Below are 11,645 nucleotides of genomic sequence, written 5' to 3' on the forward strand. Positions count from 1 at the left end.
AGAGGGACACTACATCTCCACTCCATCACAAGCAAGTACTGGTAATGTGTAGAATCTCTTGTCCTTACTTGCACATGAAACCATTACATAGCAAAATGACAAAATCATGTACATGGTGCTGTATATCAGAAATCCCCAGTTGGTCTTTCTGACAGTGAGTATCAGGTTTATTTTATCTGTAAAAAATTTTGCTTTGTTAGACATAAATACACAAATTAGATGTGTATATTCATCAATGAAGAAGTGTTGCTTGCCAGTATTTTAACCTTTAAAAATAAGCACGCTATCAGTGAGTGAGTGAGTTTGGATTAATGCCACTTTGAACACTATTCCAGTTATATCACGGCATGTCAGCTTGGTGTGGGAGGAAAGCCCGAAGTGATGCAGTTCTTTGATGTTTACCACCTTGGTGAAACCCACAAACATGAGTATGGTGCTGACAAACCTAGAAACATAATTGGGGCAAACCAGATTCAAACCCACGATCACAGGTTTCTGGCGTGCCCAAGGGAAGCAACTCTGCACAGCATATTATCAGCTTTACTGCAGTATTTATACACAATGTGTACAATCTCTGAGGTTGTAAAATATCCTCAATGTTTTGACATCACTGACACTTGTAAACTTGAATCTTGGGCCACTCCACTTCACTGCAGTCATGTGTCTGTATAGAAGGTACTCCCTCTCCGACCTTTGAATGTCAGAATGGGAGTAGCTTCGCAATTCTTGTCACATGATGTTGAGAGAAACAGAGCGCTTCTCTCCTCAACAGTTGTCTTGTTCCTGTGGCAGAGGAAGTCTGTGACAGCGTCACACGATGCCTTCCATCCCGGCCATCCGTAGTATGCGAGACAGTTCAGAAGTGCTTGGAACGGATTACAGATGGCCTGCAACATGGATGTGTTATAGAAAATATTATCCGACTGTGGTTCTGTAGCCATGCTCAATAATGTTTAAGTCCATACAAATAGCCTGATACAGTTGCCATCCATCTTAGGGTAGTCCACAAGAAAATGTGATTTATAGTTGTGTCAGATAGTATCATGAATAGCATGTATTTCGGAAATGAAATTTATTTTTTAGAATATAAATATCAGTTATACTTATCCGGACACATACTAATTGCTTATCTCTCTCTATTTCCGAAAGGTAATGGAAACTTCGTAAAATGTGTTCCCGGAGAACAAAAAAAAGCTTGCCTGAACACACCCCTGGTCTGCGCATGCGCACCGGAAACATGTGACCAAGCCCAGTTACTCGGATCCATGAAGTAGTTTTGAAATTATGGGTCGCACAAATGTTGAAGCAAACAAATTGAACGAATTCCTTTGTATAACTATATACCCCCACCCTTTCAGGTGGAAGGTATAACAAAACGGTGCATTGATGTATGGATCTTAATAAAACTTGTTATTGGACAGTGAAACCAGGTTTAAACAGATGGGTTGTATGATAAAGTATTTTAGCCCTATGTTCCAGCCATGTGATAGTGGACACAAAGAATGGACTTCACAACAGAGTTTTCCGGGAAACAAATATGTGTTATAACTCTTACATAATACATATTATGATATTTTCTTACACTATCATCCAAAGAATCTTAAAACCCAAATGATTAATTCAAGAACGGACAATATCTTTTGCATTATGGGGATATAAACCTAAAAAACAGTGTGCAAGCTGTGTAAATTCACGTTGTGTAAATCCGCAAAGCGTGCACACTCGTTTTTACGTTTATATCACCATAAAAGCAAAAAGTATTGTAGTCAATTCTTATCAACAAATATACCGTATATCGCCATCTGTAAAGGCAAACCCCTGTACAGCCTTCAAAATTGATGCTAATTCATATACCGCGTCAACTGTAATTACTCCACAGACTGCTTATTTAATGATTAACACGCAGAAAACTGTAGACAACCCTATGAGTGAGTCAGTGAGTATGGTTTTATGCTGCTTTTAGCAATATTCCAGCAATATCACGGCGGGGGACACCAGAAATGGGCTTCACACATTGTACCCATGTCGGGATTCGAACCCCGGTTTTCGGCGTGATGAGCGAACGCTTTAACCACTAGGCTACCCGACCGCCCCAACAATCAGTGACATCATTTAGAGCAATAATGCAACACAAGCCCCACTCAGAGGTTTCTAATATTTTTGGTTTAAGGAAACACAAAAACAAAACATTTGTTTGGTTAGCAAATCAAAAGCCATGTGAGTGCTTGCAATTTATTTCAAATGAGAGAGTTTGATTTTATGCCACTTTTAGCAATATTCCAGCAATATCACAGCCGGGGTCGCCAGAAATGGGCTTCACACATTGTACCCATGTTGGGAATCGAACCCAGGTCTTCAGCGTGACGAGCCAACGCTTTAACCTCAAGGCTACCCGACTGCCCCCACTTCGAGTGACTTACCATGACAATCCAAAGAATCTGAAGAACATCAAAGAATGTGGCATCTTCTCCAGGTATACCCTCAAGTATGGCGGCTATGATGTTGGGTGTCCAGCTGAAAAAACATGTCAGGAGTGAAAGTGTCATCTTTGTTTACGTAAACAAAGGGGTGTCTACATTGAAACCTGGGCCAAGTTTAAATAGGTTTCTTAATATGGCTGCCGTGGTAGACATATTGAACATCAGAGAACATCTTGAACAACTTGTTGGGAACATGCATTTGAAGTTTCATTGGTCCAGTGGTTTCTGGGAAGATGTTTGAAACACACAATTGATTCTGGACAAACAGGCCATGCCATAAGCTCACTTGACTTTCAGTTAGGTGATGTATAATGGAATCAGAAGTGTAGTGGGCAATAGAGTATTCTGCTAGCAATGATCACATGGTCTACCATGCTCCTCTCCAGCGCGTGACACCTTTGTTACACTCTCGGTAACATCGCTGCCACCAGTGTGGGCGCAGTCATTACAAGAATTTTGAAATTTGGCCTCTAACCCCAAATGTAGTAACGTTCATACTTTTGTTTATGTTTTGGAGAATGCCATCATATTTAATTTTGAAAAGGTTTACGACGGACCATGTTTTCCAGATGGATTATCTTTGTTGTTTGTATAATCAGAATGGTTCGAGATTGCAGCCTAACAGAAAATCAACCAACTTCTCTCTTACATTCTTACTATATCAATGACATGATAGATTAAATGAAAGAGTAATACAAATTGACAAACAAAGAAAGTAATTTAGCAGGGGTAAGTGTATTTGGCGTTGCGACAGGCGTCACTTGTATGTAAACATAACGGTCATTCGGTTGCGAGTTCAACTCCAAGCATGGTTGTGGTCACCTATCACAGTGGGGAGTTTTGACTGGTGGCAGCAATTGTATAGAGAGTCCTGCGAGCTTGATGGTCTACATGAAGGCAGACATATTGGAAGATCCCTTCTCTTCTTTCCACTAGCTAAAGAGTTAGCTAAGGAATTAGCCTGCTGGGAGTTATCTCCCTTAGACTATAACACTAGGTGAGCTAAGACTTGGGAGATTGCAAACACATGGAAACATCATATATGGTTTGGTCCAAATATTCTTGTTTCTCATAACTTTATTAATGTTTTAAAATACTTTTTTTTAAAAAGTGTTCTAAAGATGGCAACTAACCAAAATATGAAGACGATGAAGATGAGTACCAGCTTGAGTTGTACTGCCTCGACCAGTCCTCGCTCTGAGTGTGTGTACTTCCCTGAGTGGAAGATCAGCTCTTTCCGAACTGACAGACAAGAATGCATCAACGTTATGAATCAAACAACATAAAGAATAATAAACGAGCTCCCGTATGAAATGGGTGAAAGTGAGTCAGATACCAGAACCATTCACGAGTTTCATAAAATTGGTATCACACAGGAGCAAGTTTAGTATTTTATTTATTACTTGCTGTTTACAACTTTTTTAGAATTTCACTGTTGTGTGTGAATAGGCAGACATCTACATGATCCACAGCATAGTCCAATTGACTTTAACAAAAGAAAACTTCAAACATCTTAAAACTTGACAGGTAATTATTTATTACCATAGAACGGCCCACTTTTAGAATTCAGGAGTCCGTTCCTCAAAGTTAAATGAGCCCTAAGGTTATACATAATTCCCAAATACATAGACATATGACTGTCATTGTGCTACGATCGTTTTGTGGCATTGTAGTTGCTAGTTTTAATCAATGAAGCAAGCCACTGCCTGGTTCCAGCTGAAGGAAAACCAGTGCTCTGACAAAGTGCTCAGATTACATAAATTAATGGCAACATTAATGTGCAACACCTTCAAGTGAGATCGTCTCGTGGCCTAGTGTAACATGCTGTGTACTGACAAGTACTGACAATGCTTGAAGTGAGATCCTCGCAGGTACCTGCTGGGTCTCGTGGCCTAGAGTAATATGCTGTGTACAGACAAGTATTAACAATATTTCAAGGGAGATAATCACAGGTACATACTGGTTCTTGTGGCATAGAGGAATATAATGGGGTTGATGATGACGACCAGCGAAACCGGAAGAAAGACGGAGAGGAAGAGTATTGTCCATTCCAGGTTCCGTGTCCCGTAGCATCTGAAGACAACACCATATTGTGAGCTTCATACAAGTTTTGTTCCAATCTCATTAAAATCAGACCTTAGTTCTCGCTACCGCTAAACAAAGATCTGAAGACATCCCATTTGGGGTCATGTCAGAACGACCTTTCATCCGACCAATTAGTGTGTCGCTTACCAGATTATGAAAGTGACAGTCGGAATGTGATTTCTAATCATGCAATCTCGAAAACTTTAACATGGGGTATTCCGAAAGATAGTTACGGGTTTAACGACTAAATCCTTACAATCTCGACCATCTATTAGCCATTCCAGAATGTTTATTTGTTAAGGTTTCAAATTTGGAATAGAGAATTTGTCAAAATATGTTTCGAAGCCTAGTCGCAATTTGAAATTAGTGCCATAAAGCACGAGATTGGTCATTCCATTGGTCGGTCAAAGTTCGTGCAAGGTCGGTCTGACGTGACCCGTAATGGGATGTCCTCAGAGAACTAAGATCTGATTTTAATGAGATTGGGTTTTGTTCACACACACACATTAAGACAATAATATTCACACCTATCAGAGACGTTTAAGTTTGATGCTATTTTGAACACACAACACAATAACACTACAATAACAATATGGTGTTGAGAAGGATGCTCTCACCTGTCTAGTAAAGAGGGAAATGCTCTCACCTGTCCAGTGAAGAGAGGAATGCTCTCACCTGTCCAGTGAAGAGAGGAATGGTCTCACCTGTCCAGTGAAGAGAGGAATGGTCTCACCTGTCTAGTAAAGAGGGAAATGCTCTCACCTGTCTAGTGAAGAGAGGAATGGTCTCACCTGTCCAGTGAAGAGAGGAATGGTCTCACCTGTCTAGTGAAGAGAGGAATGCTCTCACCTGTCCAGTGAAGAGAGGAATGCTCTCACCTGTCCAGTGAAGAGAGGAATGGTCTCACCTGTCCAGTGAAGAGAGGAATGGTCTCACCTGTCTAGTAAAGAGGGAAATGCTCTCACCTGTCCAGTGAAGAGGGAAATGCTCTCACCTGTCTAGTGAAGAGAGGAATGGTCTCACCTGTCCAGTGAAGAGGGAAATGCTCTCACCTGTCCAGTGAAGAGAGGAATGGTCTCACCTGTCCAGTGAAGAGAGGAATGCTCTCACCTGTCCAGTGAAGAGAGGAATGGTCTCACCTGTCCAGTGAAGAGAGGAATGGTCTCACCTGTCTAGTAAAGAGGGAAATGCTCTCACCTGTCTAGTGAAGAGAGGAATGGTCTCACCTGTCTAGTGAAGAGAGGAATGCTCTCACCTGTCTAGTGAAGAGAGGAATGCTCTCACCTGTCTAGTGAAGAGAGGAATGCTCTCACCTGTCCAGTGAAGAGAGGAATGCTCTCACCTGTCCAGTGAAGAGAGGAATGGTCTCACCTGTCCAGTGAAGAGAGGAATGGTCTCACCTGTCTAGTAAAGAGGGAAATGCTCTCACCTGTCTAGTGAAGAGAGGAATGGTCTCACCTGTCCAGTGAAGAGAGGAATGCTCTCACCTGTCTAGTGAAGAGAGGAATGGTCTCACCTGTCCAGTGAAGAGAGGAATGGTCTCACCTGTCTAGTGAAGAGGGAAATGCTCTCACCTGTCTAGTAAAGAGGGAAATGCTCTCACCTGTCTAGTGAAGAGAGGAATGCTCTCACCTGTCTAGTGAAGAGAGGAATGCTCTCACCTGTCTAGTGAAGAGAGGAATGCTCTCACCTGTCCAGTGAAGAGAGGAATGCTCTCACCTGTCCAGTGAAGAGAGGAATGGTCTCACCTGTCCAGTGAAGAGAGGAATGGTCTCACCTGTCTAGTAAAGAGGGAAATGCTCTCACCTGTCTAGTGAAGAGAGGAATGGTCTCACCTGTCCAGTGAAGAGAGGAATGGTCTCACCTGTCTAGTGAAGAGAGGAATGGTCTCACCTGTCCAGTGAAGAGAGGAATGGTCTCACCTGTCTAGTGAAGAGGGAAATGCTCTCACCTGTCTAGTAAAGAGGGAAATGCTCTCACCTGTCTAGTGAAGAGGGAAATGCTCTCACCTGTCTAGTGAAGAGAGGAATGCTCTCACCTGTCTAGTGAAGAGGGAAATGCTCTCACCTGTCTAGTGAAGAGGGAAATGCTCTCACCTGTCCAGTGAAGAGAGGAATGGTCTCACCTGTCTAGTGAAGAGGGAAATGCTCTCACCTGTCTAGTGAAGAGGGAAATGCTCTCACCTGTCTAGTAAAGAGGGAAATGCTCTCACCTGTCCAGTGAAGAGAGGAATGGTCTCACCTGTCCAGTGAAGAGAGGAATGCTCTCACCTGTCCAGTGAAGAGAGGAATGCTCTCACCTGTCTAGTAAAGAGGGAAATGCTCTCACCTGTCCAGTGAAGAAAGGAATGCTCTCACCTGTCCAGTGAAGAGGGAAATGCTCTCACCTGTCCAGTGAAGAGAGGAATGCTCTCACCTGTCTAGTGAAGAGGGAAATGCTCTCACCTGTCCAGTGAAGAGAGGAATGCTCTCACCTGTTCAGTGAAGAGGGAAATGCTCTCACCTGTCCAGTGAAGAGAGGAATGCTCTCACCTGTCTAGTGAAGAGAGGAATGCTCTCACCTGTCTAGTGAAGGGTAGAAGGCCACTACAGCTCCTATTAAACACACGACCCCAGGAAGCACCCAGCCCAGCAAGTTCCTTGTCCAGGCTGTCCTGATAATAATGCAACATATTAATCCAAGCTGGCCACATCAGTCAACATGTAACAGTGCCATGGTACAAAGTACCAGTTACAAGTTATAATTGGAAATATTAGTATTAATTGTATATTTATATACTTACGCTATCTCGCACTATGCATTTCTTCTTCGATCCTATGTGGAAACATGCTTGAACCATGTTTCCAGCTTCTAAAATGAAAAACACTTCACCCGAAAACACCCCTGCATTCCTCTGGTTACTGACCAAATCTCTCTGGTAACCTTACATGACCTGATCATGCATGTATCTATGCCAACTCATTCTCAGGCTAGAGGAACTGAGATGTGGGGATGGTCGGGTTGGCGTTTCGCGAGTGGGATAGGAAAAGTATATAAATATACAAGTTATACAAAAATTTAAAATGATGCCTGTATAGACAACAACCATGAGATATATCCATCTGAACCCATGAATCTGGTCCATGAACAGGCTACGAGACGACCACAGGAGTTGATGTAGCCTGGCTTTAAATTGGTCATCCCAGATACAGTGCTGTTGTACACCACGGTGACAGAGGGCTGTGACTGAGCCAGTGTGATGAGATAAGAGAACGACTCCTGCATGAGAAGCACTGTACCTCTATGAAGGCATCCTCCTGTGACTGTTGGGAGAGTGAAGCAGAAAGAGCCTCTAATGCAGACAGAATAGAAGAAACAAGTGGCAAAGTATGATCAGCAGCCGAAGTAGTCTTACGTAACTGCAGTTTGTCAGCGATCCAGTGGGGAAGAGATTTAGGGTTAAAAATTGTCTAGCGAAGCAGATGGAGAGGAGCCGTCTCAACCACTGGGACAGCAGAGCCAGGGAAGGCAGAGTGGGAAGGCATTGGAGCTGGATCCGAACCAGATAGCAAAGGGGTCGACAAAATCCAAAGCGCTGTGGGAGAGCCTTCGAAACCGCCCGAACTAACAAATCAAAAGACGGGTTCGCATTCTGATGATCTTAACTTGTAGGAAGAATTGGTGTAGGAGGAAGTAGGGACGCACCAGCCGAACTGGGAGAAGCCCGAACTGGAGACTTCTGTACAGAGTGAGAAGGGCTGTGAGCATGACGACTTCATGATCTAAATCCGGCGAAGAAAGTCAATCCTGAGGAGGGGACTGAGAACAGTCGTCATGATGAGATTGGTCAATAAGAGGAGAACGAACCACGTTTCGACTATAGCCAGCACTCAAACGATAATCCAAGTAAACTGGCCGGTATGGCTAACCAGGTCGACAAATATTTGAATCTCTATGGGAATAGGTAGCCCTGTCATCCACATGGGTGATCCGAATATGTTTCATTACGATAGTCCCACTCCAGTTGTTGATGGTGGTAATCCATCAGTCAATAGTCGAGAAGGAGAGCGGATTCATCAAGAAGGAGTGCGGGAGCGTCGCCCCGAACCCGATTGCTGATCCTTAGAGCAGGAGCCACCATCAACAACGTAGTTGTCAAAGGAATAGTGTGCGTAGGAGACCAAACGTCTGAAGGGAGTGGAGCTTTAGGCATGGTCTGGGGGTCAAATTGTGTGAAGACAATTGTGTGTCAGTCAAAAAAATGTTGAAAACAGCATTATTGGAAACTGATAAACAGGCATCGGGGTGGCTGAGGGAGCAGCAAAATGACTGGACGTGACAGTAGCCTTCTTAGCTGACTTAGCTTTCTTTTCAGAATCCTTAGACTTCGACCAACCATTCTCCGCTGGCACTTCTGATGGTAAAGCAGAAATGCAGAGTCTTCCAACATATGACACTCAGCACACCACAAAGGTAACACACGACAGTCACAACACAATGTATCGGGGTCTGAAGTAGAAAACGTGTGTCGGCACCCTTACACATGCCAGACATAGCTTGTCCTTCTTTTCCATGAAGGACGTAGCAGTCCAAGAAACAACGCCAAAAACGTACCCCAAATTTATTCTAGGTCTAAGAAACACGTCCATACACGGTGGTAATTAGAAAGTGAATGAGTTGGCAGAGATACACACGTGACCAACTCATGTACGGTTACCGTGCACAGGAACACATAATTGACTTCGTTGTATGTCAGTAACCATACAGATGCTGGGGTGTGTTTTGGTGAAGTGTTTTTTGTCTTAAAAGCTGGAAACATGGTTTTAAGCATGTTTCTAGATAGGATCGAAGAAGAAATGCATAGTGTGAGATAGGTAGTTTAAAAATATATCCATATCACACTATTTTGTCAATAAATGCACATTTTTATTTCATTTAGAACAACACCTGATTGACCATAATATTCTACAGCCAACCCCAAATACAAAGCAGGCTCTCTCAAAATGGATTTTGTGCCTAACGCAAATGTCATGCTTCACCTGAAACCACGATTCAAAAGAGAAATCTGACTGTAGCTTTACTGCCAATGATGACAGTTCTAATTACAACTAACTTTGGCCAGTGTTTAAGTGATGTGAAGAGCTCCAGTGCAAAGTTGAGATTCCAAAAGTAGGTGCTGACATAGAAGTACTGGATCCAAACCTGTGAAGAAAGACACTGTGTTAGCAGCAGGCATGTACAGGGAGATAACTCTAGTTACCTGACGTGATAACCATCATAGACACTCTCACAAGCTCCTTCACAGTATGTGACATCTTTGTTACACTTATGTTATAGTATAGAGAGCTCCATGAATGGGCTATCTCTCTGTGAGGAGCTTGACACAGTGAGTTGGGGAATTCTAATGTTGAAAATTTCGAATTCAGTATACTGTTTTTGAGTGGATATTCGTGTTAAACTGTGGCATGGTATCTCAGTGGGCTAGCTCTATAACACTGGCATTAGTCTGGACTAGCACAAGCAGCCACACCCACACATGCATGCATATCACTATAGAAGTGCAATAACCTTGAACACATTGTTTGTAAACCTCATTTCACCTCACCTCACCTCACCTCCATCAGCTAAATACAAGGAAATGGACTGACTGCAGGGATACATTAAGCACAGGTATCCATGTTTTCTGTTTGCAAGGTACTCCTACTTTGATGTTATTCACTCACATTGATTGCAATACAGAAAACATAGGAGTTTTCTTCCAGAGTTCCTTTTAAGTAGGAAGCAGGTACTGGGTACCCTGCCAGCCACACACACGACCGGATCAGGATTCCTGCAACAACACAGCACTGTCACCACAAATGCTCCCTCAGGTGCCTGTTCAAAAGGCGGACATTGGAAAAAATCTTAATAGTTTGAAGTTACAGATTTTAACTTTCCAATAGATTTTCTTATCAGTATATAACAGTTCTTATGACATTTCCATCATAAGTATTAAAATGTTTGGGTGACAAAGCAGTCATCTTGACATGCTCAAAAGCTCCTTCACAGACATCCTTAAGAAGGTTTCACCATAAACAATATAATGGCCTGGCCTTTATTAATTACATTTAGAACTGGCTGTTTAACTTCATTTCCTGAAATAAGGTATGCTGGCTGGTCTGAATGCTTTCGATCACTCGTACCAAGAATTTAGAAGAGTCCACAGTGATTGGCTGATTAGAAAGTACACCTTACAGAACCTCTGATGGAGGTGTCCTTCACACAAAGACGTATTACATCTGAGTAAAATATCTGGTTTTAATGAGATGGAACAAAATTTGACTATGGCTGTCTCACCTGCTGCAGCCAAACAATCTGCAGCAAACAGTGACAAAACTGTTGACTTGAGAGACGGTCCTGTCAATATTCTTGTGTGGGTCAAAGGTGTGGTTAGGTCAAGGTTGCCTCTAGGCAGTAGTAGATAAAAAACTCCCAATAAACTCAAAGTTGACGATATAATGCAAAACACATTAGTGATGTCATCAGTAAAAATGAGGTGATCACGTGATAATGTTGAGTTGATTAAATGACCATCACTGTCGCCATGACAACAAGATAACAAATAAAGTGGGTATGACATTTTCTTGTGCGACTTGTGATATTAATGTTGGCCTAGGTCACTGTGCAGGCCTCATATTTCTTCAGTCCATTGCCCCACTGTGTTTAGTTCTGAAAAAGAAACCAGCAATGAAGGCATCTGATAGTGTTTAGTAAGCATGGTAAGGCCAGATCAAGTTAATGTCTTCTTTCACAGCCAACAGACACAGGCAAAAAAAACAAATGTGTTTTAAGGTTGCTCTTTTTCCTAAACATGAAATCTCAATTAAAACTTTAAATGAAATACAATCAAAGAGCTGAGAATATTTTTTTCATATACCCTTTATGACCGCAGATAAGCTGACCCCGGAGATAAGCCAAGGTATTAACTTGACCATTGAAATATGAACGAACATGATATGACCTGTAGATAAGCAGACTTTCAATAATATAAGATGAAAAACACTTAAAATACATGTTTCAAGTAAAATACTAACAAAAGGCTATTGAGAAAGCATATTTTCA

At 42.3% G+C, this 11,645-nt stretch overlaps 1 protein-coding gene across 1 annotated transcript; it reads right to left on the reverse strand.

Moving 5' to 3' along the window:
• Positions 1–631: 631 nt before the first annotated feature.
• On the reverse strand, positions 632–11,230 carry LOC139455635 (G-protein coupled receptor 143-like). Its single transcript, XM_071237190.1, has 8 exons — positions 10,881–11,230; positions 10,268–10,374; positions 9,658–9,746; positions 7,126–7,218; positions 4,441–4,553; positions 3,614–3,722; positions 2,421–2,514; positions 632–887 (listed from the first exon to the last, which is right to left on the reverse strand). The coding sequence occupies exons 1-8, from the start codon at positions 11,161–11,163 to the stop codon at positions 657–659; spliced, it is 1,119 nt and encodes a 372-aa protein (XP_071093291.1). The 5' UTR covers positions 11,164–11,230; the 3' UTR covers positions 632–656.
• Positions 11,231–11,645: the final 415 nt, after the last annotated feature.

Source organism: Haliotis cracherodii, unplaced genomic scaffold (genome assembly GCF_022045235.1).
Source record: "Haliotis cracherodii isolate W230 unplaced genomic scaffold, xgHalCrac1.p SCAF_11, whole genome shotgun sequence".
Classification (NCBI taxonomy): Eukaryota; Metazoa; Mollusca; class Gastropoda; order Lepetellida; family Haliotidae; genus Haliotis; species Haliotis cracherodii.